General features: G+C 41.4%; 1 protein-coding gene across 2 annotated transcripts in view; it reads right to left on the bottom strand.

Annotated features, from left to right (window-relative positions):
* Nucleotides 1–17,698: 17,698 nt before the first annotated feature.
* The window catches only part of CHSY1 (chondroitin sulfate synthase 1), a 70,366-nt gene continuing 63,125 nt past the window's right edge, over nucleotides 17,699–24,939 (bottom strand). For both annotated transcript variants that reach the window (XM_063448829.1, XM_063448830.1), the window contains one exon: nucleotides 17,699–21,430. In XM_063448829.1, the coding sequence (XP_063304899.1) occupies nucleotides 19,838–21,430 (1,593 nt within the window). In that variant the 3' untranslated portion in view covers nucleotides 17,699–19,837. The remainder of the gene's footprint in view (nucleotides 21,431–24,939) is intronic.

The raw sequence follows: 24,939 nt of genomic DNA, 5'->3' as shown, positions 1-24,939 counted from the left end.
GGGGGGCTACACTGCTAAATTTGTTTTGTGGGTTAGACCCTCTGTGAACTATGTACCGTGGGTGGGCCATTCTGTGAATTCTTTATTGTGGACGGGCTACACTGCTAAATTTGTTTTATGGGTGGGCTGCCCGACTAATCTAGGTACTGACCGGCAGAAGGTCAGGTACCTGGTTAGTCTACCCCCGAATGGGAAGATATGTAGTGAAAGCCACTTCGCCACTGTGTTTTGGAGGGGGCTGCTTGCCCGCCTCTTACCCTGTGACTACGGTCCCTGGGCGATTTGGCCCTTTATGCCCGGTATTTGGGCATACTGTGTGTTATTGGGCTGCCCCAGGATTATGGGCCCTCTCATCAGCCCATACGAAACTTAAACCCCATGGCATTTGAACTGTGTTTGTGGCATCTGAGCACTGTTTGGATATGTTGAGCGCTCAGATCCAAGCCATCTGGGGATGGGTTGAATGTGGGGGTTCTGTTTAGTATAACAGGAGTTATGTATTTTTATGTCTTTTGGTGGTTGCTGGTAACATGTGCTTAATGGAGGCTGTGTTTGTCCCTGGATATAATTAAATCAGCTTCTCCATTGTCTCCAGGATAGAGGATTCTGTGGAACTAGTTTGAGCTGGAAAAACCATGCTTCCAGAAGGTCAAATGCACACTGTTTGGATCCCCTGAATGGATTGATTGTGAATATGTATTTTTATGCGAATGTGATGTATATTTTGGGAGTTATGAATGTTGTGTAAAAACTGTATTTTCCCTACCCATGATAATTGTATTTTCCTGTGTGTACAGATAATTAGTTTACAGGTAGAGGGGAGGGCTATGTGTGGGATGTAACTATTGTGTGATTGGTTAATGTACGTTACTGTGTGTGTCCCTCCCCTTCATGGGAGCACCTAATAAAAAGGGCTGCAAGCTAGCAGCCAGAGAGTTCTATTTTTACCCTCAACTTGAGTCCTGTCTCTTATTGGGGGAATCTGCTACAAGGGATTGCTATGCTAGGCATATTCCCTTGCTATAATCACTGAGCTCTTGTAAGAGCTTGTTCCTGCTTCGTTCTGAAGGGAGATAGCTGCAGCCTGCGGTGCTTATGGTGTCTGGTGGAGTGCTTGGAGTCCTCTGGAAGCGCTAGGAGCATCCATCAACGGAGGGTACTCGGTCGGAGTACACGGAGCTCCGTTACAGATAGGAAAAACAAGAAGGGTGGTGGGGTATGTTTGGATGTCAACCATGATTTAAAGCCAAATCTTAAGCAAATGGAATGCGATGAGGAAAATGTGGAAGCTTTATGGGTAAATATCTGCTTGGGGGAAAAGAAGGGAAACCAACTATTGGTTGGGATATGTTATAAACCACCTAATGTTAATATTGACGAGGAACAACAGTTGTTTGAGCAAATTGAGAAAGCTGCAAATCTGGGTAACACTTTAATTATTGGAGATTTTAATTACCCGGACATAAATTGGGACAGAGGGACTAGTAGCTCAGCAAAGGGAATTAGGTTTTTAAACGTGTTAAATGACACCTTCATGTCACAACTAGTCCAAGCACCAACTAGAATGGACGCTTGTCTGGACCTGGTTTTAACAAACAACGTTGATCTTTTGACCAACATTCAAGTAGGTGAGCACTTGGGAAATAGTGATCACAATATAGTGTCCTTTGAAATAAACTCAAAAAAACAAAAGCACATGGGGTATACAAAAACATATAATTTTAAAAAGGCCAATTTCAATAAGTTAAGGGAAGCTTTACAATATATTGACTGGCATAAACTCTTAGTGAAAAGAACACTGAGGATAAATGGATCATCTTCCAACAAATATTAGAAAGGTACATTTCTCAGTATGTACCATTGGGAAATAAATATAAAAGAAACAAATTAAAACCAATGTGGCTTAGTAGAAAAGTAAAACAAGAGATTAAAAATAAGAAAAGGGCATTTAAAGCATTTCAATCGGACAAATCAGATGCATCTTATAAAAGATATAAGGAAGCAAATAATGCGTGCAAAAAGGCAATTAGACTTGTTAAACTTCAAAATGAAAAAATGATAGCTAAAGAGAGCAAAACCAACCCCAAAGCATTCTTTAAGTACATAAATTCTAAAAAACCCAAAAATGAAAGTGTAGGTACACTAAAAACTGAAACGGGGGTGTTAGTCAATGAAGACCAGGAAAAGGCAGGAATTTTAAATAACTATTTCTCCTCTGTATATATTAAGGAAGAACCCATGGCAATAGATGTGCAAATTATTGCTACTAAAACCTTGCAGAATAATTGTAATTGGTTAACTCAAGACAAGGCGCTGCAGCAACTAAAGAAAGTTAATATAAACAAAGATCCAGGGCCTGACGGTATCCATCCATGTGTACTTAAGGAACTATGGGTAGAAATAAGTGAACCTCTGTTTTTAATCTTTCAAGATTCTTTTCTTTCAGGAAGTGTTCCGGAGGGTTGGACGAAGGCAGATGTGGTTCCTATATTCAAAAAGGGTTCAAAATCCTTGCCTGGAAATTATAGACCTGTGAGCTTAACTTCTGTGGCTGGTAAAATATTTGAAAGGCTATTAAGGGATAATATTCAAAAATTCCTTGAGAAGAACATGGTTATCAGCAAAAATCAGCACGGTTTTATGAAGCACAGGTCGTGTCAAACTAACTTGATTGCATTCTACGAAGAAGTAAGTAGAAGTATAGATCAGGGTGTTGCAGTGGATGTGATCTATTTGGATTTTGCCAAGGCATTTGATACAGTTCCACACAGAAGATTAGTGTTCAAACTCAAGGAAATCGGTCTATATGAAAATGCTTGTTCTTGGGTAGAACATTGGCTTAAAAACAGAGTACAAAGAGTTGTCGTTAATGGTAAATTTTCAAGCTGGACAGAGGTGGCAAGTGGTGTCCCTCAGGGGTCTGTTCTGGGACCCCTTCTATTTAACATGTTTATAAATGATCTTGAAGACAGCATTGAAAGTCATGTTTCAGTGTTTGCAGATGACACAAAGCTTTGTAAACTAATACAATGTGAGCAAGATATTACTTTGCTGTAGAGGGATTTAGATAGACTGGAGGACTGGGCACTCAAATGGCAGATGAAATTTAATGTTGAAAACTGCAAAGTTATGCACTTCGGCGTAAAGAATACACAAGCAACGTATACCCTTAATGGAAGCGAATTAGGGATAACAACACACGAAAAGGACTTGGGAATTGTTATAGACAACAAACTATGCAACAATGTGCAATGTCAATTAGCAGTGGCCAAGGCCAGTAGGGTATTGTCATGCATGAAAAAGGGCATGCATTCTCGGGACGAGAATATCATTTTGCCTCTTTATAAATCACTGGTAAGACCACACATTGAATATCCTGTGCAATTTTGGGCACCTGTTCTAAAGAAGGATATTATGGCACTAGAAAAAGTGCAGAGGCGGGCTACAAAATTAATAAAAGGAATGGAACATATCAGCGATGAAGAAAAGTTAACAAATTTAAACCGATTTAGTTTAGAAAAACATCGCCTGAGAGGGGATATGATAACATTATACAAATATATTCGGGGCCAATACAAACCATTGTGTGGAAATCTATTCACAAACCGGACTTTACATAGGACACGAGGTCATGCGTTTAGACTAGAAGAAAGAAGATTTCGTCTAAGGCAAAGGAAAGGTTTTTTTTACTGTTAAAACAATCAGGATGTGGAATTCTCTGCCTGAAGAAGTGGTTTTATCAGAGTCCATACAGATGTTCAAACAGCTACTAGATGCATACTTGCAAAAACAGAATATTCAAGGATATAATCTTTCAATGTAGGGTAATAACTGCTTGATCCAAGGATAAATCTGACTGCCATTCTGGGGTCAAGAAGGATTTTTTTCCCTAGCTTGTTGCAAAATTGGAAGTGCTTCAAACTGGGTTTTTTTGCCTTCTTTTGGATCAACAGTAAAAAACATATGTGATGAAGGCTGAACTTGATGGACGCAAGTCTCTTTTCAGCTATGTAACTATGTAACTATGTAACTGTGGTCACAAAATTCAAGCAGCTCCATTTTTTGGGGGGCCCCTTACACAGTTCAAGGTCTGGGCCTCAGGGCCTGATAGTGAGTATGCCCATAAGTCCACCTATATGTTCCACCCATGAGTTCGCTCACAGGGAGTGGAGTGTGTAGGGGATGTGTTATATGTTATTGTAGAGGATCTAATGTGTGTGCTTATGGAATATAGTGTATGGGGATACCAGTTTGTGTAGGTGATGCAGTGTGTTTGTGTGTAGTGGAAACAGTGTGTTTTTGTGTAAGGGATAGAAAGCAGTGTGTGTTTGTGTATAAGGGATGGGATGTATTGTGTGTTTCTGGTTATGTGTAAGGGATGCATTGTGTGAATCTGTGTTTGTATGCATAAAGGATGCAGGGTGTATTTCTGTGTATGTAAGGGATGCCGTGTGTCTGTTAGGGCTGCAATGAGTGTGTGTAAGAGATGCATTGTGTTTCTGTGTGTCTGTAAGAGAAGCAGTGTGTGTTTGCATGTGTGTAAGGGATGCACTGTGTGTTTCTATGTATGTGTGCAAAGGATGCATTGTCTTTATGTGTAAGGGTTGCATTGTGTGTTTCTCTATGTGTAAGGGAAGTATGTTGTACTTCTGTGTGCCGCCTGTCCTATAGAGCTCTCCTTTCCATCCCTTAGAGCTCTCCCCCCCACCCTCCCCTAGCGGTCTCTTCTCAGTCCCCACCCTCCCTGTGTTCTCCTCACTCCCCCTTCTGCTCACCCACCCACCCTCCCTGTGTTCTTCTTACTTCCCCCCTCCATCCCTATGTTCTTACTCCCCCTCCCTCCCTATGTTCTTCTCTCCCCCCCTCCCAATGTTCTTCTCTCCTCCTCCCTCCCTATGTTCTTCTTACTGTCCCCCTCCCTCCGTTCTTCCCTCCTTCCCTCCGTTCTCCCCCCTCTCTATGTTCTTCCCTCCCTCCCTATGTTCTTCTCTCCCTCCCTCCCTATGATCTTCTTACTCCCCCTTCCTCCCTATGTTCTTCTCTCCCTTCCTCCCTATGTTCTTCTCTGCCTTCCTCCCTCCCTATGTTCTTCTCTCACTCCCTCCTTCCCTATGTTCTTCTCTCTCTCCCTCCCTCCCTCCCTATGTTCTTCTCTCTCCCTCCCTCCCTATGTTCTTCTCTCTCCCTCCCTATGTTCTTCTCTCCATCCCTCCCTATGTTCTTCTCCCTCTCTCTCCTTCCATCCCTATGTTCTTCTCTCCCTCCCTATGTTCTTCTCGCCCCCTTCTCTCCCCTGCATGTTCTTCTCACCCCCTCCCTCCCTATATTCTTCTCGCCCCCTCCCTTCATCCCTCCCTATGTTCTTCTCTCTCCCCCTCCCTATGTTCTTCTCTCCCTCCCTATGTTCTTCTCTCTCTCCCTCCCTCCATCCCTATGTTCTTCTCTCCCTCCCTCCCTATGTTCTTCTCATCCCCCCTCCCTGCCCCACATGTTCTTCTCACCCCCTCCCTTCCCCCATGTTCTTCTCGCCTCTCCCCCTATGTTCTTGTCGGCCCCTCCGTCCCCCCATGTTCTTCTTGCCCCTCCCCCTATGTTCTTGTCGGCCCCTCTGTCCCCCTATGTTCTTCTCCCCCCTATATTCTTCTTACCCCCTCTCTCCCCCATATTCTTCTCATCCCCCATGTTCTTCTCATCCCCCAGTGTTCTTCTCATCTGCCCGTGTGCTTCTCATCCCCCCGTTATGCTCATCCCCCGTGTTCTTCTCATCCCCCGTGTTCTTCTCATCCCCCCGTTCTTCTCATCCCCCCGTGTTCTTCTCATCCCCGTGTTCTTCTCATCCCCCTGTTCTTCCCATCCCCCCGTGTTCTTCTCACCCCCCGTGTTCTTATCATCCCCCCATGTTATTCTCATCCCCCCGTTCTTCTCATCCCCCCATTCGTCTCATCCCCCTTGTTCTTCTCATCCCCCCTTGTTCTTCTCATCCCCCCATTCGTCTCATCCCCCTTGTTCTTCTCATCCCCCCTTGTTCTTCTCATCCCCCCTTGTTCTTCTCATCCCCCCGTGTTCTTCTCATCCCCCCGTGTTCTTCTCATCCCCCCGTGTTCTTCTCATCCCCCCGTGTTCTTCTCATCCCCCCGTGTTCTTCTCATCCCCCCGTGTTCTTCTCACCCCCCATGTTCTTCTCATCCCCCCCGTGTTCTTCCCCACTGCTTTGGGGTGAAAAGTATGATTGAGGGTTGGGTGTAATTGGGGGGTGGGAGGGCCAGGGTCCAGGGGGCCCAAGAAAATGTTTTACCCAGGGTCCTATTCATATTATAGATGGCCCTGGGGTGGGGGATTCAGCACCAAGTACTAAGACACTGTTAAAGGTTGGGGAAAGGTCAACACAGCAAAACGCATTGATATTCTTAATGAACACCTTGTCCAGAGTGCTCAGGACTTCAGACTAGGCCCAAAGGTTCACCTTTCAACTGAAAAGTGACCCTAAACCCCGCAGCCAAAACACAAAACTGGGTTAGAGACAAGTCTGTGAATGTCCTGAAGTGGACCCAATCTTTGCACATCTCTGGGGAGATGTGCCTATGGCTTTTCCCAGACTGTCCCCATCCAGCCTGACAGAGCCCAAGAGGGTTTCTGCACAGATGAATGGCAGAATCTACCCAAAACCAGGAGTGCAAAACTTGGCGCATCAGACCTAAAAAGACTTGAGGCTCTAATTGGGGACAAGGGTGCTGAGTTAATGATCTAAATATTTATGTTAATGTGAGATTTCCATTTATGAATTTGCATAGTTTTCAAGAATCTTATTTTTGGTCATTGAGGATAGATTGGTGTTGGAAAAAAAAAAGCCCTAAAAATAATTGTAGCAGAAGACTGAAACGTTTAAAAAAATAGAAATGAGGGATATAAACACCTTCTAAATGCACTATATATCCTAGAAAATGGATTGTTTTAAAGAACCTTATGCTGAGCAGCTGAGATTATATTAATGTAGATCTATAAACACATTACACTATATCCTACTCTTGCTTCTCATATCAATTAATGACTGATTCCCCAAGGTCCGCTGTTGCATGTCCTCATCCAATGGTGGGTATTTAGCTGCCCACAATGATCAAAGAAGAGATCTGGACATTACCACTGATTGCTCTGGAAGTTAGATTAACAGGTTATTGCAAGGTGATCCATATATTTCCTCACGGACCTCTCTATGCTTTAGTGCTTGTTGTTGATACAGCTACTCAATTGGTTACAAAACAATGTAAATTACTAAAACGTAATTAGAATTTTGTAAAGTTTGTTTCATTTAGATTCTACACTGTTCAAAAAAATAAAGGGAACACAAAAATAACACATCCTAGATCTGAATGAATTAAATATTCTTCTGAAATACTTTGTTCTTTACATAGTTGAATGTGCTGACAACAAAATCACACAACAATTAAAAATGATCACATTTTTCAACCCATGGAGGTCTGGATTTGGAGTCACACTCAAAATTTAAGTGGAAAAACACACTACAGGCTGATCCAACTTTAATGTAATGTCCTTAAAACAAGTCAAAATGAGGCTCAGTAGTGTGTGTGGCCTCCACGTGCCTGTATGACCTCCCTACAACGCCTGTGCATGCTCCTGATGAGGTGGCGGATGGTCTCCTGAGGGATCTCCTCCCAGACCTGGATTAAAGCATCTGCCAACTCCTGGACAGTCTGTGGTGCAACGTGACGGTGGATGGAGCGAGACATGATGTCCCAGATGTGCTCAATTGGATTCAGGTCTGGGGAACGGTTGGGCCAGTCCATAGCATCAATGCCTTCGTCTTGCAGGAACTGCTGACACACTCCAGCCACATGAGGTCTAGCATTGTCTTGCATTAGGAGGAACCCAGGGCCAACCGCACCAGCATATGGTCTCACGAGGGGTCTGAGGATCTCATCTCGGTATCTAATGGCAGTCAGGCTACCTCTGGCGAGCACATGGAGGGCTGTGCGGCCCCCCAAAGAAATGCCACCCCACACCATTACTGACCCACTGCCAAACCGGTCATGCTGGAGGATGTTGCAGGCAGCAGAACGTTCTCCTCGGCGTCTCAAGACTCTGTCTGTCACATGTGCTCAGTGTGAACCTGCTTTCATCTGTGAAGAGCACAGGGCACCAGTGGCGAATTTGCCAATCTTGGTGTTCTCTGGCAAATGCCAAACATCCTGCATGGTGTTGGGCTCTAAGCACAACCCCCATCTGTGGACGTTGGGCCCTCATACCACCCTCATGGAGTCTGTTTCTGAACGTTTAAGCAGACACATGCATGGGTTGTTGCCCTCCTACGGCCTCCTCCACGTCTCCTGATGTACTGGCCTGTCTCCTGGTAGCGCCTCCATGCTCTGGACACTATGCTGACAGACACAGCAAACCTTCTTGCCACAGCTCGCATTGATGTGCCATCCTGGATGAGCTGCACTACCTGAGCCACTTGTGTGGGTTGTAGACTCCATCTCATGCTACCACTAGAGTGAAAGCACCGCCAGCATTCAAAAGTGACCAAAACATCAGCCAGGAAGCATAGGAACTGAGAAGTGGTCTGTGGTCACCACCTGCATAACCACTCCTTTCTTGGGGGTGTCTTGCTAATTGCCTATAATTTCCACCTGTTGTCTATCCTATTTGCACAACAGCATGTGAAATTGATTGTCACTCAGTGTTGCTTCCTTAGTGGTCAGTTTGATTTCACAAAAGTGTGATTGACTTGGAGTTACATTGTGTTGTTTAAGTGTTCCCTTTATTTTTTTGAGCAGTGTAAATTGGAATGGAATGAAATATGCTCCTGAATAACAAATCAGTGTTCTTTATCTGATTGACAACCCTCTGTTTGGCAAACTGCACAAGAATGGGGACTTGGTGGCTATAGTTGCCATCTCTAAAGTGTGGGGGAATAAATGGTACAGAATATTCATTTTGCATGTGAGACAGATTCCTTAGTTCCCCTGTGACACCATGTTAACAAGTTTGTGGCACAAGTTTGAAGAAGGCACTTCTCTGTTTCAGCATGACAATACTTCCATACTCAAATGAACATCTGTGCAAAAATGATTTAAAATAGTTGGGAAGACTTGAGTGGACCTCTCCTACCCATAATCTGAAACCTGCTGAATAAATAGGAAAGCAAAACAAAAAAAGTGAAAATTTGCTTGACCAACTTTTTCTGCAAGCAGGTATTGCTGGTTTAACAATGTAAAAACAGAAACAGTACTAAGAATGTAGACATATTATGGTCATGAACAGGGTCAGATTAAGAGCCCAATGGGCCTGGTGCTGACAATTATGATGGGCCTAATTACAGAATCATATCGACCAAAAACAGTAAAATACTCCCACGCGTCAGGTATCTGATAGAGATGATGCTGGAGGGAAAAAACAAAACAGCAGCTATAAGAAAACACATACCCTTTGCTAGTCTCTGTCTAATTTATGTTTTCATCTTTCAAGTAAATCCATATCCCCTAACAGCAGTGTCCAGTGAAGCAGGAAGTCAATGGGTGCGGTAAAAGTGTGTGCCACTAACCTGCCAAAAGGGGCAATCATGCCCAAAAAGGGGGCATGTCTGTCCATAGAATTGGAAGGCCAGCCTGGCATGAATGCATGTCAGGCTGCCTGCCAATCATGCAAGCTGGCCAACTAAGGGCATACTATGCAGAAAGCACCCTGAGTTTGGCATAAATGAATCTAATAAAGAGCTCACTCAGCACTTTCTAAGGACTGTCCCCTAGCACTCGCTGGTCCACTTGTCTCCTTACCTTCTTACTAGCAGGCAGAAACTCCTGGTATATAGTCTGGGAAAGAGAAAAGCTGTATGTATTGAGTGTAGGGAAAGGGAACATGCCACAGTGTTAGAGAGACCAAAGTCAGCATTGCCTTAACTAATTTTATTGTCAGCCAGTCCACACAAGTTTTGTTCCCATATATCCCTCTTAAGTTTCCATACTTAAGCAAGAGTAAGTGAAAAGTGGTTAGGGTTACCACCTTTCTTTGAAAAACATAGCAGCCTTACTATTTTGCATAATTAATTATGTATGGGTGACATCACATGAACAAGGAGTGACATAAGATATAATGCTGTAAAATCACCAAAAAAACTGCTTACAGTTTGAGTCTGCTGTATAGCTGGATTGCTCCCAGTGTCTCCCTGTCCCCCAGTGTCTCAAGTCTCCCACTGACTCAGTGTCCCTGTGTATCAGTATCCCCATGTCTCCCAGTGCCCTCATGATGCAGTGTCCCCATGTGTTGATTACCCCAGGTCTCAGTGCCCCATGTCTCCCAGTTTCCCCTAGTGTCGTGGCCCTATGTATCACAGTGTCCCTATGTATCAGTGTCTCAATGCCCAATGTCCCCCAGTATCCCCCAGTATTCCCATGTCTCCCAGAGCCCCCATGTCACTAGGAACACAGAGACATGGGGACACTGAGACACCTGGGGCACTGGGAGACATGGGGATACTGAGATACCACGGACACAGACGCTAGGGACACAGACACTAAGGCAGGGATAGACAACCTTCGGCACTCCAGATGTTGTGGACTGCATACCCTGTAATGCTCTTACACCCATAATGCTGGCAAAGGATCATGGAAGATGTAGTCCAAAACATCTGGAGTGCCGAAGGTTGCCTACGCCTGCACTAGGGACACTGGGAGACATGGGGACACAGAGAAACTAGGGACACTGGTAGGGAGACATGGAGACACTGAGATTCTAGGGGACACTTGAAGACATGGGGACACAGACACCAGGGACACAGACAGGGAGACACTCTGTCCCCATGTCTCCCATTTTCCCCAAGTGTCCGTGTTCTAATACGGATTTTGTTGGCGCTATATAAATATAATAATAATGTTTCCCAATGTCCCTTAGAGTCTCAGTGTCCCCATATCGCCCAGTGCCCCCATGTCTCCTTGCAGCCTTTCCCCCCCATTTCTCACTTCCCTGAGCTGTAGACTGTCTCTGCAGGCTGGGCATTGCTGTCTGGACTCTCTGTAGCTGCTCCCCTGCGAATCAGTGAGTAGAGATAGGCAGGGAGGGATATGCTGGAACTTCCTATCCCTGCATCTCTCTGCACACAGGGACCCCTACTGGACAGTGCTGGTATTGCATCATAATCTCTGTTTATACTGAGAAAAATACCAGCATTCGTATTGCCAGTCGGACTGCAATATCGGCACCGGCCAGGCAACCTCAAATACCAGCCAGATGGAAACCCTAAGAGTAGTGTGTAAAACAATATATTATATAGGCCTATTTCATGGGCATGGGCCTGGAGCTGCAGCTCCATCAGCCCCTATGTTAATCCGGCCCTGGTCATGAACTTAGACACATTGGTACAGGTGGATTTTTTTAGAATAAGATGTGACAGAAGGTCATGTTAAAAGCAGGTCACACATGAGGAATAAGAAAAATAAACTATTGCCTACCTTCCTTTTCCATTCCTGCCTAATCGATGGCTGGATCTCCCTTAGAGCTAGCCCCCATGCTTGCTTGTTTAAAACAACAGAAAATAAATAAATAATAAACCACCATCATGCCATGTCTAAATAGTTTCCATCTTCATTCAACAGTATTTTCGCTTTTAATTATCTAGCAAAAATTATACATTCATTTCGGGTGTGAAATAACTCTATATACACCAGTCTCTAAAAGGATATATAACTTACCATTAGCATAAAGAAAAGAAACTTTTTTTGCAAGGGAGGGGGGGGGGGGGGGGGGTTACATTTTCAGTCTTCTCTTATAATATGTAGAAGTATGTGGAAAAATAGATTAATCCAGAAATTCTGATTTTGGAATTCTCTCTCCTACACATTTGAAACAGGAATGCACTCCTTTTCCTATGACCTGTAACTTGCAAAAAAGGTTAATGACCATCTAGGAAACGAAGCTTAAAATAAACACAAAGCTAACATTCAAACTACATCCATTAAGCATCCAAATGAAATCATGGAACTACCCAATAAAAAGACTTAGTTAACACAAAATCTTACACATGGGATTGTTTGTCCACATAAGTTTTTTTCTTGAACTTCTACAGATTTTTCCAATTTAGCCATTTGAGGTTGTAGGAGAGTCCGCAGCAGCCCATTGATCGAATGGAGGGACAGTGCCAGTGGACTCCATGCACTATAACCACTTCATTGAGATGGACTGGTTTGACTCTGCACCGAAAAATAACGGTAGGAGATTTCAGGTATCATAACCACTTCAATTCATTTTGATGAAGAATCTGTAAGGGCAATATTTGTAATGGTGCCCCATCCCACCACCCACACACTTCTGGACGATGGCGATTAAGACTTCTTTATTCGATCTCCACTCTAGGTGTTCCAGTTAACGTCTAATAAAGAAACCTGCTTGATCCTGCAATCTATGCCGTAAGGAGTCCTAGGACATATTTCTGAATCCATCCCACTTTTTTTTTTTATTCTTTATTTTTGCAGTGCGGGTAGTTACAACCAAGTTTGCGATGCCACAACAGCGTCAGCAGACAAAGCATTATCATATACATTGGTACATAGGCATGGCATGGAAATACTGTGCACTATATTGTTTTTAAAGAAAATTAAGTATTGTAAAACCAGATAAAGTAGATTAGGCATAAGCTTTCACTGAGTAATGTAAACTGATAACACAGGTAGTTATGTCAATAAGAAGATTCACTGAGTAGACATGTCTCACTGCACAAATTCAGTCTAGCATATACATCGCTATGTCCTACATTTTGGCATTAATACTTAAGGCTTAACCGGCACTAGCTAACATTTTGCTCAGATGCAGTGTATATTCTATAGATAAATAAAATAAATAACCTTAGTGAGGCATAAAAGTAATAGAAGTAAAATGAGTAGACTAATAGGTTATTAAGCAGACTGAGGTCTCGTTATGCTGTTAGTTGTAAGTCTGTTGTCTGCGTGCATGCCTAATGAGTAGAATACAAGATGTTAACGATTTGCTGTATTAATAAGCCCTATATGCTTGATAAATTAACATAGTAGTTCGCTAACATATAGAGTATTGTAGAAAGAGAGGTATGTCAGGTTGCTTAGCTGGCAGGATTAACAGGAGCCTTCCTCACCACGTGCAGCCCAGGCCCCAAGAGAGTCCCTGTACAGTCCAGGCTTATCCAATCCCGGATTTGTATTGCCTTTGGCATGATAGGAGTGAGTCCAGCGTGGTGTTTGGTAAGAGGGGTGAGTGCACTCCCCATGTGTGATCTCTTGCTTCTGCTCGATCTTCCTTGGAAGGCTGCAGGAGCGCAGGGGTGTCTCGCAGGTCAGCGAGATTGAACTGCACTTTGCCGCAGGGGCCGGGAGTTCCGATCCGAAGTGCCTTGGTGGTCTCTGGCTGTGTCGCCATTTCGGGTTCGCCCGTCATGTCCGCCATTTTGGTAGCAGGGGCTTCCCCAGACCCGGGTACTGTGGGTCGTGGAGACAGTCTCCTGGGACTGGGATAACCCCCACTGGTCCAAAGACAGGGGGGGTGGGGGGGCCCTTACCGCTTGGCGTTGGAGTTCTGAAGGGAAACCACAGGGCAGGATAGTGAGGCGGCGGCCGTCCACCTCACTTACCGCCTGGGTAGGCCTCAGTTGCAGCTTTGCCGACATGCCCTCTCAGGAGTCTTAACAATTGTTTTCAGAGGGTCCTCAGCACTAGCGCCTCTTTGCCCGCAGGACTGTTGCTTCTGAACTGCAGATGGGTAAATTGTTCGCTTTTTGTAGGCTTTAATAACGCTTATCTGCAGGAGCTCTTCTTGTATGCGACCTCTCAGCATGGCGGTCCGGCCCCGCCCCCATCCATCCCACTTTTAACCTTGCTTGATTGCGTACGCTACTACAATATGATTGTTCATCTGCAGTGGCCCTACAAAGTGTTACAGAAAATGGAGGGCAAAAGAGATGGCTCTACATTCTAGACGACCAAACTGTTAAAGATCTCCTTGATGCCTCCATCTCTGATTCGGACAATGATAAGGAGAGAAGTATCTTTACTCCAGAGGTACAGAAGAAGCTGGAAGCTAGCCAAGCCAATAGTTAAGGCCATAGAACCAAACTTTTGAAAATTTGGCAGAGACCAGCTGACAAAAATAAATAAAACATTTTTTAAAAACAAACAAACTTATGAACACATGTTTGTTCTGGCCCTCGAGAAGACCCAGCATGAAAGCACTGGAACACGTTAACTCGTTAAAATGTTTGCATATCTCCATTATTCATAATTGTACATAAGCAATTAATTTAACTCCGTGAATAGTTATGCCACCTCACCCCATTTATTTATTTTTAAACTCCACTTTTTATACCAGTATTTACTTCCACATGACTTATGTAAAATGAGTTTACAAAAATACAACTAAACACTTAAATTGAAGATTAGCTGTATGATCTCAACAGATTTTGGACTTTAGCTATTAGGGAGCAGCTACAGGTGATCTCTACAATAAGGATTATGCGGTTTATTTCAAAGCCCTTTGAAACATTTCATGATACAGTGTATGACATGAACGTCCTTTTAAAACACAATGATGGGATGTAAAGTTCAGTTAAAACCACAGTCCATATAAACAGCAAGACTTTCAACATTCTGTTTCAGCAACAAGTGCACAATGGTCTGTTAAGACATTGTGTAATCATTATCCTAATCTATGGCGTGTACGATAAAGCATATCAGAAGTGTTTCTCTGCTCAGTTACATACAAGCAGGAAGAACTGCTGGTATGTGCGGTTTCCGTGAAGCCCTTTTAGAACCACACTGTCTGGTTTATTATTAAATGTGCATTATAGGTACGAGTTAGAAGTGTGTAAATAAAACATTTTTAAAGTAGGTTAACCTGACAACTTCCAAATGTTCACTTCATTTATCAAGAATGGAAGTCAGACAACATTTTTGGATGTTATAGGACCAAAATTGCAATGAGTGAATTAAAGTTTTAAAGCTAGGCCTTTGCAAAATGATGAGACCGTCATAGCCTGAGATTCCAAAACAGTGGTGCACTTTAGCTTAATGAAGCAGTTTTGGTGTATAGATCATGTCCCTGCAGCCTCACTTCTCCGCTATTTAGGATTAAAATCACCTTTTTTTAGTTTATGAAACCCTAGCCACACCTCCCCTGACTGTAACAGACACAGCTTACATCTACATGAAAACAAATGAATTTTTAATCAGATACTCACTTACTTTATAGGTTTTTTATCTCCTGCTCTGTGAATTTACCTTAAATCCCAAAACAAGAGGCTCCTGCAAAGTCCATAAGGCTATTAACAGAGCAGGAGATAATAAGTTCTAACTTAATCAGCAATAAAGAAAGTATAAACATTAGATCTGACTTTACAGGAAGTGTTTAGAAAGGCTGTGTAAGTCACTTGCAGAGAGGTGTGACTAGGGTTAAATATAGTGATTTTACTCCTAAATGGGAGATAACTGAGCAGCTACAGACTAAAGGGGCATGATCAATACACCAAAATTGCTTCATTAAGCCAAAGTTGTTTTGGTGGCTGTAATGTCCCTTTAACTGATAGTATCACATTTTTCATTTCACAATTTTATCACCAATCTCCGCTAACCCAGCAGGTTATATAAAACAGTACATTTCATGTATATTTAATTGTAATGGTGAATTTCACAGACCATGTGTGTCCTACTACTAGACTCTGAATTTGTATTCTGCTACAGCAATAACTCTCCCTGTAGACCATATACAAGATTTTTGCGATATTAAGGGTCAGATGGCAAATGTGACCATTTTATTTTTAAAACTTCCAACTGACTTACTGGGACCATGTCACTATTGTGACAAGAATAGCAACCCCTAACTGCCCTTTATTACCATGATCCCATCTCAAAATAAAATACATTTGGCTATTTACTATGGAGCATTTTGAGTTTTTCACTTTGCCAGTTCATCATCAATTCATGTCAAACTTGGGTGACTGTCTTCCTGTAAGTAAGTAAAAGTGTGTGTGTGTGTGTGTGTGTGTGTGTGTATCTGGCTATATTTGAGGTGTATGTGTATAACGGTGTGCATCTGACTGGGGGAGTGTGTGTGTGTGTATGGGACACCGCAAATATGTACACCTGCAATCACACATGGGCCTACATGCATATTGTGATAGACCACCCGGTCACTTAGTACTTGTACAGAGCACCCTACCACCACCTTCCACTAAAAGAACTATAAATCAACATATTTCCCCCTCTAGATAGTGCCTCTTAGCTCAGCGCCCTCTTCAGCGGTCCCGAAGGGGACCCGCAGAGACACGGCACACCTGACTGGGAGCAAACTACAAATCACTTGGAACTCCAGATTGAATTGCAGAGTTGCTATGATCCAGAAAAACTTTGAGAGCGCTCTCGATCAGGGCAAGATTTGGAGGGGTGACAGGGGAGGTGGTGTGGCATCGAACAGTACCAGGGACTTGAGGGAGCTCGATGTAAGAAAAGAGCCATCACTGAAAGGGATTGGGACTTCGCATCCAGCATTATGGAACACTGTACCGGATTGGAGGATATTCGTGGCCCGGTCAAAATGTAACATCCAGACCATTGGGGCTAGACACCTGCGATCCAATCGCTATTTGGACAGAATGGACTCCACAGTAAAAGATACCCAGGGATGGCACAAGTTTGGGGATGCAGGTAAAGGAAACTCATTTATGTGCAAATGTTATTAGGTGCCATGATGTCTCATTGTTTGTCTTGAGACCCAGGTATGTGTGTGTGTAATTTGTCCAAATAAAAAACAAACAGTTATTCTACCTTCACTTCACGTTTTGGCCAGTGTTTGGATGCAACAGCTATATTATACTGGGTATAATCTCTTGGGCTTTATATGATTTTTTTTTTGATTTTTTTAAAATTAAATAATCAAACTCAGCACACACACACACAAAGACCTTGCATCATATTATGGGGAGATTTCTTTTAGAGGAAAATCCAGAGCTACAAAGCAAAACAACTCCCATTATGTGACAGCAGCAAATAATACTTTGTCTGCCTCTCTGTAACGCCAGGGAGGGAGTCTGGCACCTCTGTTGACTGAAGACCATTAGTAGCGGTCTCCTGAGCTCCGCCCAATTAGAGTGCTGCCGCCGATTACCACATCAAAGCTCTGACACCAAGTACCTGAACTCCCAAAACCGTTTTAACATGGTTTGCACCCATGGAAGTTGTAGACGAGATTTTCAGCACACTTGTCCATCTTTCCTGCAAAGTAACATGGATGGTGGAAATGAATAAATGGGTGTTTTTTTTGTTTGTTTTTATTATGAATGTAATAAATCCTCCATATAAAACATTACACATTATACATGGATGAGGGGGTATGACCAGGGAGGGGCGCTTGAAGATTTTTGCACAGGACACCGAAGGTCGGCCCAAGTTGTTGATACCACAGTAGTAATGGTGCCACAGAGCTTACATACCATGGGCAAACTCAGGGAGCTCTTCTTGACACTTTTACCATTGACGAGTTCAGCATCAGACAAGTCTTACCATATCCAAAGTAATAAACTTGCTAATTCTACATTTCAAGATAGCAATATCTCTACATACCCATATCACTTTCTGGTTCAATATGAATGAGAAAAAAGTCATAAAATGAGGATAAAACAAGTAAACACCAGCATTTTCATGACACTAATTCAACAGAATTCAAGCTGCAGTTTTACATTTTTATTAAACATTTTAAATGATCAAAAACATGGTGCCTCAGAGGGATTTAATGGCAAAATACCAATAATTTAAAATATTTTCCATATCATACAAGTCTCTCCCCTCTCTCACTAAGCTACGCATCACTAACTAAACAGCAGAGTGATAAAACCTGAACATCCACAGCGCTGATTTGTGAGCTTAGGTAATGTATTTGGTAAACGACAGCGCCCGAGTTGCAATTTTGCAATGCCCCAGGTATGATAATAGGACATTTAAGGCACAGAGACATTTTAAATAAAATGGGTAAGATCAAAATAAATGTACACAATCCTTAAATAAAACCAGATCTAAAAAAAAAAAAAAAACACAGGTCAATTATTTGCATTTATTTTAAATTGTTAAAAAAAAACAAAAAACAGTTCAAGGAACAGTTGTGGTGTGTAAAGCCTGCTCTTGGTGGCTGAACACAGTAAACACTGTCTTTTTAGAGAACAAACAGTGTTTACATTGCTGCCTAGTAACACTACTGGCAGTCACTCAAACAGTCACTAGAGGTGCTTCCTAGTCCGGTGCTGCACAGTGTGCAGCACCTACGTTCAGTATCTCCATGCTCTGCATGGAGGTGCTGAACGTTCCCCACAGACATGCATTGATTCAATGTATCTCTATGAGGAGATGCTGACTGACGCAGTGCAGTTTTTTGCTGCGCATGCGTAATAGCCCCCCAATCCTTTTTCTACGGGAAAGCACCAGATTGGCTGAGATTATCAGGATTGATGATCTTAGCCATGGCGGCAGGGCCAGCAGCGGCAAGACCGGTGGCTGCGATGGAGAAAAGTTAAATAAATCTTTTCCAAGCGATCTAAGGGGGGGCCCGGAGACCTAAATAGTTAAACACTACAGTGTCAAAAATACATGTTTTCTTTCCCGACACTATAGTGTTCCTTTAATTCTGTGCTAGTAGCCACTCCATGGGAGGCATGTTGAAAAGGGGTGGGGGGGGAGGGGGGGGACAGCACCTGCTAAAAACAGCAGAAAATCCAATGGTGCAAGCATAAGCACAGTAAAATATGGAGTATTTCTATGTATTTTTTTTTATTGTAAGTAAGGCACATTGTAAATGAATTTTAAAAAGCGGACTGACAAAGACCACATCTGCTGGTAATATGGGAATGTGGAAGTTTTTGGTCTTTTGTTGAAAATAAAAATGCAATTTAACATTTAAACTGCTTTGGTGGCAGGATTCCAGTATAAAACAAATGATAAGGACACATATTGTAATGACATGGAGACGACTCCTAGTACAGACTGTTCCTTTAAGGAGTCTCTTCTCAAGGGATTCCTGTAGTGTACCATAACTTTGTAACACAGGCAGTCACACAAACAGTCAGCAATATTTGTACAATGAAAGACATTTGAGACAAAATAACAAGACAAAAAAAGTCCATGGCTCTACAATAAATTACAACTGATAACATTACAGCAAAATGAAATTCGGCATCCATACACAATAACAGTTCTTAACGGATTTGATTTTTTTTTTTTTTTATATGGGTTTTAAAAAAAAAATTATTATTAAAGTAAAATTTGTTTGACCACAGCCATTGTGTCATTCATCCACTAGGACACACAGAACATAAAAAAAAGAAAAGGTTTTAAGTCTTAATTAAATGTGCAGACAATATTTCTTCTGTCCATTCGTACAAAATAATTCTACAGGTTTCAAAGAGGATCTGAAATCAAGGGTTTTCCATACTAGGTTTGTGGTTTTGCCAAACAAAAACTGAACGATTGTGACCACTGAATATGCAGATTTTGTGCAATAATGGTAAAAAGGATCGGTGCAGTCTTCGCAGAAGGTGTATGGACAAGCAAGAAACAAGCTGGTACAATAAAAAAAAAAAAAAATGGAATGCAGTTAAAATGGATTTTGTTCATTATGAACCTTCAAATTGCCATATTTCAAAAAAGGTTGAAAGGCAAAATACTGATCACATTTTACTTTGTTCTCAAGAGGCTCAATAAAATCAGAGCAAGACATCATTTCTAAAATAAAACTATATAGTTGTCTTAATTCATAAAAAACTGAGAAAAAATAAATTAGATTGGTATGAAAATGTTTATTGTGCACCAGCAATGCTGGGTAATCAGGCTGTCCTCACGGAGTCATTTGTATGAGTGGTTTTTCCAAAAGCTGGGTCGTTTTTCTCTAGCCAAATTTCAGCCAGCCTTTGGGTGGAGCCATAAGTGGATGCTTTGGATCCCAAGCACATTTTGTACTGTTTAGGATCAAGATTGGGGTCACAAAAGACAGGATGATGTATGTGCACCACTCCTACTTCCTGACTCCTGAATATTTTTACACCAGCTTGAACAACTTTATTGAAAAAGTCTACATCCTCTAGTCCCCATCCTTGAATAGAAACATCAAAGCCTCCAGCATGATTAAGATCTCCCTTATGGATACAGGTGATTCCAAAACCATAGTTTCTCCAAAAGCCAGTCTTGGTTGTAAAGGCATAATTATTGTCACTTGGAACTTTTCCAGCATACACAATTTTTGGATCGTATTGGCTAAATATAATTGGAAAATAAATTTGCTTGCCCAAATCGGTGTTTGCTCTACACCTCTGAAGAAATTCTGTAGTGAATACCAAATCCACATCGCAGAAGAAGAGCAAAGAGTCATTACTAAACTGAGCAGATCCGACTTGCAGAGCCAATGCCCTGGAAAACTCTCCAGACACAGACATTACCTGCATATCAGCTTTGGGGTATTTGACACGGAAATCTCTCATGAGTTCAACTTGTCTGACCTTATCTGGATTAGAGTCCGAATTAAAAAGAAGAATAACCAGTTTCACGTTTTGATTTGGAATGAGGCAGACCTTCTCAAAGTTGGACATGAACCTAGCAAACATTTCAAACCGTCCAGAAAGAGGAACCAAGATGTTTATCTTCTTTTCTTTAGGTTCTTTGTGTTCGAAGTTAGAGGCACTAAGCTGGAATGGGACAAACATCTTGAGGGAATTGGAGAGGAATGATAAGGAACCAGAATCTTTGTTTATTTTGTATGCCAGCTCTTTTGCATCTATTTCATCATGCTCCATAAATTGGATTTTACTGAATGTCTGCTGGAGGTAGGCATGTCTCCTTACAGGAACGGTCATTTTCTTACCCTTGTGCTTTTTGTACAGCAGTAACAGATCAAGAACATATTCCGCACCATACATGGGGTTAACTCTGCGATATCCATACTGGATTTCCTTAAAGTCAATAATACGACCTCTTGTTTTGGCATTTGCATTAATCATCTCCATAACCTGCATCACTATGTCATCAAGAGCCTCTCGCTGGGAGGCATCCATGCTACGTCTAGGTGGCTGCCCGTCGGCTGCTGAAAACAGATATTTTCCAGTAAGGAACTCCCACTCAAGTATTTCTTCTCTTTCCTTTGGCAGGTACCGCATGAATGATGGAGCAATCCCTAGCTGCAGATCATCTTTGTGAACTTCAGTATTACTGTATTTGCTCATGAGAACAATTTCTCGATGGAGTTGGATTGTTCTGTAGCGGAGCTCTGCTATTTTCCGACTCAACATATAACTGTGCAACCGATACTGATAAGGAGGATTTTTGTTTGGATGTAATGTTATGGCTCTATGAATTTTGCTGTTATGAAGATCCCGGATGTAACCCTTTTTGTTCTGCTCATAGTTCTCATAAAACAGCTGCTGCATCTGAAAAATAAACCAGAAGTTAGTTAAGACATTAAAAAGGTATGGTAACATTACAACTTCATTTAACACCGCAAATGATTGAATAACATATTTTGTCTCCCTACAATTTGAGTCAACTTTTTTTTTGTAACAACCAAGCATTTAAAAAAATAAATAAAAATAAAATAAAAAAAATAGTCACCACGTCTACAAATCTCCTGAACATGGATGTATGACCCTAATCAAAAAAAGCTTTTTGAATGCTCAACTTTCTGCAAGAATGCATGGAATCTGTACAGGTTTCTCAAGAAACAGTCAGCTTACGAAAAGAGAGACTTAAGATTTGCTCTAGTCAAAACAAAAGAAGAGTTTCAAACTTCTTAGAGTGAAACTGAATACAATTCTAATATAAAATAAAGGTCAATACATGCTTTGCTCTACATGGAAAGGGTAGGGAGAGAGAAGGTGGTGTATGAGGAGAGATAAGGCACATGTTGAGGGGTGGGGATAGCAGTATTGTTAGTGCACCGTTGCCATGGGTGCACACGAGTATGTCCATCATTAAAACCTCTTATTTTTTTCCATCTAAGAGCAGTTATATGGTTACTCTAAGGACCTAATGAAGTGGTGATGGTGCTTGGAGTTTTTATGTGCAACATTTTAGTACGAAACGCTCCACACACAAAAGGATATTTAACAATGTTGCCAGAGGTGTAACCGCACTAACGGCAGTATCAGTTGTACGTTATTAGCAAGCCCAGAACACAAATGGGGCCATTCAATCAATCATTCAGTTAAAGTGGTATGATCACACTAAATTATGTGATGTGTAGACACCAAGGATTTATAAAATTATTTTTGCCCTTCCTGGCCTGGTCGAAATCACGGTATTGGGGTCAGGAGGCAAAGCTTGTGAACAAACATCAACTGTACATACAGGACTCAAAATAAGCTACAATAAACTATAAAGGCTTTTTTCGAAGGAGCAGAAAGCAACAATGCAAGGGGTAATTTACTTCGATGCACGACTAGATCCTGAAAAGACATTAAACTGTATCCAGCTTATATTTGGCCAAAACCAGTAAATGCTTTAAGTAAAAGCTCCAAAATAATCTCAATCCGTTAGAGGCTGGATGTTTGTGGCACAGTAGTTGTGGATAGCACTGGCAGTCTTCCAAAAGTTCAAATGAAAGAGCATGTGTTGTGTTGTTGAGTTTTAATGAAGACAAACGTATGCCAGGGGGAGTAGAGCACGCTAGGCAATACAAGTTTTAAAAGAAGGCCCAGTTTATAGTGATTTTGGCTTGATGCCTACAAAGCATCCCATAGGAATTCACCACAGTCCGAGATTGTGCTGCAGAAAGTCAGACTCCAGCACAACATTTTTTCGTGAACAAGGCTTAATGTTCAGTGCTCGATCAATGGATAAGTACGAGCAATGTGTGCTGCCTTATTAAGAGCCACTATTTTATGCTCATCTCTGCCATAAGAATTACCTTGTCAAATACCAACATTTCCATATATTTCTTTCATGGAGAAATCTTTGCATCACCACAAAATTTTACCTTCTTTAAAAACTGGTCTTAAGCTGAAATGCCTAGAGTTGGTCTTTGTTCAGCAACAGTTTCTTCTGCAAAAAGATAACTAGCACAACATTTTCTGTTTAATATATATATATATATATATATATATATATATATATATATATATATATATATATATATATATATATATATATTTTGTTTTCAATTTAAAATCAGATTTTTAAAAAAAAATTAAATTTAAAAAAAAGTTGTCTTAAAATGTTTTGAGGAAGAATCTAAAGATAATTTTCTATTTAAAATGTATTATAGTCCAAAGGTTACTTATGATGAAATAGGGATTAGTTGTTCATTCTATAGCCTAAGGCTGTAAATGTAAGTTAGATCAGCAGTTGAAATACAAGTTTGGCAACGCATGGCGCTTAAGCAAAGAACACAGTACCCATAAGAAAAAGTAGTTCCTACTCGTATTAAGCATAACAAAAAAAATAAGGTGAATAAAAAAAAAATAAAAAAAAATTAAGTAAATGAAAATAAAATAAAAAATATTCAATAAAAGAGTCCCTGCAGTTTGAAAATTCTGCACAGTATGTTAGCTGTTCCTAAAACTGGACAGTGATCTCTGATGTCCCATGTGGAATCTACTGAAGTCACTACAACAACTAGGGAGTCACAGTCCCGAGTGCTCCTACCACAACTAGGACTACTACTACCACCTTCACTTTTCACATCCTTTCTAGCTCTTCTTTCAGTCCTTTGTATTTATCCACCTTCTTCCTGATGTTATGGTTATTGGGTATTGGCACAACCACTGCAGTCTTCCTTTCCTTGTCTACCACAACAATGTCAGGTTGGTCAGCCACTACTTGCTTTACTGTCTGTATTTGAAAGTTCTATAGGATCCCTGGCATTATCAACTACCCTTTGTTATATCTCACATCTGGACTAAGGCAGGTCTAGCGCATATTCTGTGCAGATATTTCACTACACAATCCCAACAACTTGGCTATGCCTCTCAGTGTATGCAGTCCTTGCCAACATCTGTACACAAGGGTGGGTACAACTGGAAGTCTGAAGTCTTTGTTTTAGCATTTTAGAAAAAGGGGCAGACGGTGACCAAAGCAGAACTTGCATAACAAAGGACACAGATCTGGCGGGACAGTCCTGATGAAAGTCCTGCCATTGCTTCACTGTTATAAGTAAAAAAATAAAAAAAATAAAAAAAAAATGATTTATTTACATACTACACATGGGCAACATATGTGAGAGCTCATGTGGATTTTGCAGAAATACCCATCTTATCCACAACCCTAGACTATGGTAGAGAATGTATTGGTTTAGAAACCACATAGGAAGTTGAAGGAAAATACTGTGCTGTGTTGTGTTACACATTAATTTTACTATAGACATTGAAAACCTGCATGCATCAAGGCATGCAGGTAATATCAGATACACACAGGAAGAAGTCAGGCAACTATCCGAGCAGACAAAAATTGAGATTGTAAGAGTGATCATACAATAGAAACTAAAAACAAGCCTCTCTTTATAAGGTTTACTCAGCGGTTTATATAACTATTTACAAGAAATGCTATCATAACATGCTTACATTTTATGACTTAACAAGTGCAATGTTAGGAAAGGTTCCTTAAAAAGTATCACTTCCCAACTCTTGCTCTGTTTTACCATTTATGCTAGGATATATTGTCTAAGCCCCTGGTTAGACTTTACTCAATTTGGTGGTTGGATTATGTTGAGGTGCCAGCAAAGACACATCCAGAAAGTTTTTATATTAAACTTCTGGAGATTTTAAAGTCTAGGACCAACCACTTAATTAAAGAAGAATAAATAAAAATAATGAAGTCCAACCAGCTTTTAAGCAGAAGTTGAAAAAGCAAAGCAGCAGGGTTTGATTACTGTAAATATAAGGCTTGTTAGTCAGACTTTATATCAGAAACAAGCTACTGTAAAACCACTTTTTGGCATAAAAAC

This window comes from Pelobates fuscus, chromosome 3 (assembly GCF_036172605.1).
Source record: "Pelobates fuscus isolate aPelFus1 chromosome 3, aPelFus1.pri, whole genome shotgun sequence".
NCBI classification, from domain to species: Eukaryota; Metazoa; Chordata; class Amphibia; order Anura; family Pelobatidae; genus Pelobates; species Pelobates fuscus.
The sequence above is the reverse complement of the archived record's forward strand: the minus strand, read 5'-3'. Positions and strand labels throughout refer to the sequence as shown.